The sequence below is a fragment of the Marmota monax genome, unplaced genomic scaffold, assembly GCF_021218885.2.
Source record: "Marmota monax isolate L192 unplaced genomic scaffold, Marmota_monax_Labrador192_F-V1.1 WCK01_AAM20220418_F8-fsc00218, whole genome shotgun sequence".
Lineage (NCBI taxonomy): Eukaryota > Metazoa > Chordata > Mammalia > Rodentia > Sciuridae > Marmota > Marmota monax.
The window spans coordinates 778,834-785,923 of NW_026694764.1; the positions used below are offsets into that span (position 1 = coordinate 778,834).

The 7,090-nt window shown below is 42.5% G+C and overlaps 1 protein-coding gene across 1 annotated transcript in view; it reads right to left on the bottom strand.

Moving 5' to 3' along the window:
* Znf594 (zinc finger protein 594) overlaps positions 1-6,736 on the bottom strand; it is a gene marked incomplete at its 5' end in the record, with an annotated part of 30,475 nt that extends 23,739 nt beyond the window's left edge. The window contains 1 exon segment of the mRNA XM_046425061.2: positions 6,457-6,736. Coding sequence (XP_046281017.2) covers positions 6,457-6,736 — 280 coding nt within the window.
* Between the last annotated feature and the right edge of the window lie 354 nt (positions 6,737-7,090).

Consider the following 7,090-nt stretch of genomic DNA (forward strand, 5'->3'; position numbering starts at 1 on the left):
AAGAAATTGGGAATCTCCAATTCAACTGATATCCTTCAAAACTTCTCATGTTAGTTGGGCATAGTGGCACATGCCTGTAATCCCAGCAGCTCAGGCGGCTGAGGCAGGAGGATCGAGAGTTCAAAGCCAGGCTCAGCAAAAGTGAGGTACTAAGCAACTCAGGGAGACCCTGTCTCCAAATAAAATACAAAATAGGGCTGAGATGTGGCTCAGTGGTCAAGTGCCCCTGTGCTCAAAACAAACAAACAAAACCCCTACAAATAAAAACAAAATACAAACCCAAAACTTCTCATGTTTTATTTTTAAACCAAAAGTCAGAAATCAGAGTGTGTGGATTCTGCTAAGGATCAACCCTTACCTAGTGAGACCAGCTCTGCCTCCTTCTCAAGCATGTCTTCCTTGCACAAATTTCCACCAAGTGCAGACCTAGTGCCCAGCATTGTTTTGTGATTCATTCACACAGCCACATTCCACAGCATCTTAAATTGCTGAAATGGGGCTGGGGTTGTAGCTCAGTGGTAGAGTGCTCACAAAGCATGTGTAAGGTAATGGGTTCAATCCTCAGTACGCATAAAAATAAATAAAAGTATTGTTTCTAACTACAACTAAAAAAAATTAAAAAATAAAAATTCCTGAAATGGAAGTTCTTGCTCAATAACTATTCAATACAGAGTGAAAGTGGGATTCATACATTCTCTTCTCTTTCTAAATCTCTTCTATTTCTTATGTAACTCTTGATCCCAGTTGATAATCTTCTTACTACAAAAATGTGTGAAAATGAGGCTGAAGCAGGAGGACTGCAAATTCAAAGCCAGCCTCAGCAGATTAGCGAGGCATATAGCAACTCAACAAGACCCTGTCTCTAAATAAAATATAAAGGGTAGGGACTTGGCTCAGTGGTTAAGGAGCCCTGGGTTCAATCCCTGGTACCAAAAAAAAAAAAAAAAAGTGTGAGACCATGTGATAAAAACATCTCACATCACCCTATCTTTGTGATGAATCTTCATTTTTTATTGCATTTCCTTTCTCCTTTTTTTAAAAAAAAATTTTTTTGGTACTGGGCATTGAACCTAGGGCCACTCAACCACTAAGCCATATTCCCAGCCCTATTTTTTATTTTATTTTTATTTAGAGATGGGGTATCACTGAGTTGCTTGGTGTCTCACTTTTGTTGAGGCTGGCTTTGAACTCTCGATCCTCCTGCCTCAGTCTCCTAAGCCACTGGGATTACAGGCATGTGCCATTGCACTAGGCTCTAATATTTATTCTTTCATTGAGCCCTTATTATGAACCAGGCACTTTACCAGATGGCTAAAGTTCTGTCCTTGAGAAGCTTGTGGTGGCAATTATAGACAATGTCAATTAAGGGGGTTAAGTGCTCAATAAGTATGTAGTAAGTATAGGGTTTGTGAGGCCTTATAAGAACAGCATAACCTTGAGGCAGTGGCACAGGTAAGGAAATTTCCTGCAACTGAGGCCTGAAAGGAAATTTGAAATAACCAGTTTGAAAGAAAAAGGAAGGGCATTTCCTTTTGGGGATTTAGGGCAAAGGACAGCCTATGTCGCATTCATGGATGTGCTTCATGACTGAGGTCCAGAGTACAAAACAGTAAAAGCAGCAGCTGGCACAATAATTGTCAAATTATGGAAGGCCTTGTAAACCAAGCTGGGGAGTTTGGACTCTTCCCTGAAAGCAATGGGAAGCTCACAGGAGAATGACCAGATTTCTCTCTTTAAAAGGCTGTTTTGACGCTTTAAGGAAAATGGACTGGTGGGTACAGGTGACAGCTGGTATATCAGTCAAGAAATTACCACAGTAATCTATGTGGGAGAAAGTGAAGGCCTAATGATCTACTGCTAGTAAGCATACTGAGAAGTTGGTTGAACCAATATATTAAAGAAGCAAAACCAGGCAAACTGATGATATCCTAGATGGAGGGCATGAAGCATTAAGAAGCATCCAAGGAGCTGGGAGTGGGCACACTACTCCCAGATACTTGGGAGGCTGAGGCAGGAGGAGTCTAAGTTCAAGTCAACCTGGGCAACTTAGCAAGACCCTATCAATCAATAAATAAAAGTTGGTTGGGGGGCCTTCTGGAGGGTATAGTTCAATGACACAGAGTTTGCCTGGTATGTTCAAGGCCTGGTATGTTCAAGGCCCTAGGATCATTCCTCAGTACCCCCCCCCCAAAAAAAAAAAAAGTATCCAAGGCATTAAAGACAGCATCCTAAGTTTCTAACTTGAGTTGACAAAGTTGGGTAACTGAATTCAAAGCGTAGAGGTGAAGTAGAAGAAGTAAAGAAGTGATGAGTTCCATTTTAGATGTTATGTTGAGGTACCCCTGGGGTATCAAGGAAGAAATGTTCAGGAAACAGATGGATCAATGGGTCAGGAACTCAGGTGGAAAATCTAAAATAGAGACAAAGATTTTAGAATCATCAGCAGAGAGGCTGGTGTGTTAAGCATAACAGTGTTAATGATGATTGCAACTGTTCTGAACAGAGCAAGGTTTTGGAAGCAAGCAAAACCAAATCAGAATCCTGGCTTCTTAATTTCCCTCAACCATTATTTCATCAATAGTGAAATTGAAATAATATCACTTATCCAAAGGATTAGTGTACAGATTTATATATAAAGCTGCAACATTTGTTCATAGTGTGGGAACAGTTCTGGAACTTAATGGGAACTCAATAAAAAACTCTTGTAAAAGTGAATAATAGGTTATCACTCTCTTCTCTCCGCCCCCTCTCTCTCTATATATAGTTGCTGATAGACCTTTATTTTCTATTTATTTATATGTAGTGCTGAGAATCAAACCCATTGCCTCCCACATGCCGGGCAAGTGCACTACTGCTAAGCCTCAGCCCCAGCTCTCTCTTCTCTTCCTTTTGACTAAATAATCCCTGAAGTTCTTTTCTCTCTTGACTCAAATGGTACATGATACTCCAACCAATCTACTTCTTCCATACTGGCTTTACCCTTATGTCTGTTGCTAAGGCTCAGCCCCTGGTCTTTTTACATTTGCTATTTCAATGACCACAACTTCTATCTTCACTTATCACCCTTGTACAGAATGAATCCCAAGTCTAAAACTCCTATTTCTCACTCACATTTTAGTCTAGATTTACAATGTCTCTTCAGCTCACTGTCTTACTGACAGTGTAAATCAAATCGATAAAAAACGATCACCTTGGATCATATTTGCTTCTAGACTTATTTCTCTCTCTTACCATCCATTTCTATCTAAACAGTCAGTTTTCATTTAACAAATATTTATCATGAACCTAGACTGAATGTTTATATTGTCCCTTGAATTCATATAGAGCCTAATCTCAAATGAGATGGTCTTAGGAAGAAAGATTTTTTAGAGGTTATTAGGTCATAGGGCCCAGCCCTCATAAATGGTATTAGTGTCCTTATAAGAAAATAAAAGGCACAGATATCTCCCCCGCTCCTTCTGCAATGTAAGGGCACAGTGAAAAGATTATGAACCAGGAAGCAGGCCCTCACTTGACATCTAATCTGCTGGCAAAGAAAATGTTTATAAACCACACAGCCTAGGGTACTTTTGTTATAGCAGCCTGAACAAACTAGGATACCTACTATGCTATACTGATGAACAAGACAAATCCTTGTGTTCATGGGGGAACATCACTCGGGAGCTTAGTAAAAATGCAAATTCTCAAGCACTGAGTCAGAATCTCTGGGGAGTGCAGCCCAGCAATCTATGTTTAACAGTCCTCCAGGAGATTCTTAGGAAGGTTAAAATGTTAGAAGCACAGCTCTAGTTATCTTTGATTCTTCCTTCTCTGTGCCAACTAACTGAATATCAAACTTTGAAAACTACTCCATAGGTTTTTTCCAACCCCATCTTAGTCGAGAACCTTTTACCTCATGAGTAGACTGCTATAAAATCTCTCAACATGTTTTCTGGCTTTAGTCGATGCTGATGATACTGCCAGATGAAATACTTTTCTAAAACACTGTTGTCACTGATACCAATGACGAAAAAACTAGAATGAATTTTCTACCATCTACTAAAGGAAATAATAGCATCTTTTTGATTTGTGGAGTTGTAATAGTTTCCTAAGAGATACTGTAACAGAGGGCAAGGGATTTGGTGGTTTAAACCAGCAGAAATCTATTCTCTCACAGTCTGGAAGCTAAAGGTCTGAAAATAAAAGTATTGGGAGGGTTGCTACATTCTGAGAGATAATCTATCCCATACCTGTCTGCTAGCCTCTGATGACAGCTGAGGTGTCCTTACTTTGTAGAGGCATCACTACAATTTCTACTTCCATTTTTACCTTAAATTCTATGTGTTTCTTCACATGGCTGTTTCTTATAAAAACACCAGTTATATTGAATTCTCTGTACTACTTAACTAAGAGCAAATCTGTGCTCCAGGATTCTCCCCTAAATTTCCCATAATTATGCTTTTTCCCCTTCTGTACCTTTGCCCATAGGGGATGGATGCAATGCTCTTCTTACTCTACTCCATTACATCTGAAATAAAAAACTCAAATAGCTGCCAGACCAGATGCTCCATGACAACCTTCAACACTTTGCTTCAGGACCAGGGAGACAATGGAGATTAGAGGGAACTAAAGACCTGGAAATTTTATTGAGTCTGAAGGAGAGTGCTGCTACTCAACTCAAGGTAACTGCACCATGCAAATTATGTGGGCCCTGATTGGGAACATGTGTGCTCACGCACACAAAATGTTAAGTTTTGCTGTGCTTAGCAAAACAAGGAGTTCTGTGAGAAAGTATGAACTCTTTGAACTGTGTCCTTGTTGCTGTCTTAAGAGGATAGGAGAAAAGAATGTTCTGCCAAGTGTAAAATTTATATGTGTGTGTGTGTGTGTGTGTTTGCCTGGGAATAACTAACCACAAGTTAATTGATAAGAAATATGGAGCACTGTGACCATAAACAAAGTTTTCCTGAGAATGTTTATCCATGCTTGTAAGGATTAAGCTGCCAAAAGGATGTTTTTTCTTTCCCCTTGTTTTGATTAACAATGCTGTATAAAAGGAGAGAAAAAAGTAAAGGTCGTGCTCATTTTCTACTGAATGCCTGTGTGTGCGTGTGTCTTTCTTAAGCATCTCTGCTGTACCAGGAATTACAGATTGTCAGCTGGTCTGACAGCAACATCTTCTGATTTTTCAAGAAAAGTTGGGAATTTCGATTATGTTTATGAAATTTCCTGATTTAAAAATGTTAGCCACTAATTTAAATAAAAACAAACAGCAGGGCTGGGGGGCTGTAGCTCAGTGGTAGAGTGCTTGCCTAACATGCAGGAGGCACTAGGTTTGATCCTAAGCACCACATAAACAAATAAAATAAAGACATTCTCTCCATCTACAACTACAAACAACAACAACAACAACAAAACAAAACAGACAGCATGAGTCAAGAATATATATATATATATATATATATATATATATATATATATATATATATATATATATCTGGCACAGGGGTCATTTAAAAAAATTTTTTGTTGTAGGTGGACACACTATCTTTATTTCATTTTTTTTTAATGTGGTGCTGAGGATCGAACCCAGTGCTTTACGCGTGTTAGGCATGCACTCTACCACTGAGCCACAACCCCAGCCCGAGAGGCCATTATTTTTCATATTAGGTAAATACTTCCCGCTATTTCAGACCTAGCTCAGTTCCTTTTAATCACTTCAATCTGTGTTTAATTCACATTCATACGCATACATTAGGTAATGCTTAACAATGACAAGAGTTCCTGCCTACAGGAAGGTTCACTCACAGGACACAAAAGTAGTAAGTGCTTATTAATCATATGCTAAATAAGCACAGCTTAAAAGCTTAACAGGGGATGGAGCGGGTTGGGGGTAGCAATCTGGGAAGGTTTCCCAAAGGAAACTTTTGACGTTACTCCTAAAGGTATTATGCAGAACTTTACAAAGACACTAGCTTACCTAAACCCCTAAGCCTCTAAACTCCCAACAGTATGAATATTTTAGATCCAAAGGTAGAATATGTCTGAAAGGCAAAGTTTATTCCTGAGGTTTAGTCTAGTCGCCCTAGCAGGACTCCCAGTTATTCCTGCTATGTAGCAACCACATCCTGGTTCTAAGTACAAAGGGTCAATTCGACCTGTGAATGAATCTGGGCCCGCAAGAGAAGCCGTTGGCAGTCGGCACAGAGAGAACTGGAACAGACTGGAGCAAGGAAGGAGGCGGTCGCGGCAGAATTGGGACCGCGGGCGGGGCGCACGGAGACCCAGCCCTGGGCCAAGGGCGCAGAAAACCCAGCCCAGCGCCCCGCGCGCGCCTCACGTCCTTCGGAGGCCCGGCCCCTTCCCCCTCTAAAAAATCAGGGTTCCGCCCCTGCTTCAGGAGGTCCGCGGCCCAGCCACCTCCAGGAGGGACACAGGCGCCCGGGCCCCAGCTCTGCAGACGCCGTGGGGTCTCACCTCCAGGCCACCCCAGCCTCCCGCTCGGCCAGGGCCCCCTCCGTGGCCGCCATTGCGCAGCCCCTCTCCTCTCGGGGGCGGTACCGGTGGCCACTTCCGGCGTGCTCGCCGAGGCGGGGTCTCCGCCCAGCAGGACCCGCTCGCTACGCCGGCCCGGCCGCCTCCCACCGGCTCTTGGGGTCCTCTCGCCAGAAGTGACTCTTAGCGTCGCGCGCCGGGCAGGTTGGGCCCCCTGGCAGCGCAGCACCCTGTGAGATAAGCTTCCAGAAGGAGGTAGCTTTCAGCTTCTACCTCCCGGAGACTACCGAGACGTTGAGTCTTCCTGCGGTCCTAGATGGGCCTAGGGCTGGGGTGGGCACCCTCTTAAAGTAATCTTACTCGCCCCTCCCCTTTTAATCTTTTCTACCCTTTCTCCTGAATGCAGTTTTGTTACGCCACTCCACCACCCCCATTCATTGCTTTCGATTTGCTTTGCCCTAGGCTTGGCGATACAGAAACAAACAAGGAGAGAGTCATTTTTAAAAGGTGTAGTTCTGGGCTGCGGATATGGCTGAAGGGCAGAGTGCTTGCCTAGCATGTGCAATAGTGTAACTTCTGAAGTGAGAAGAATCAGACACCCCCAGTCCTTGCCCCA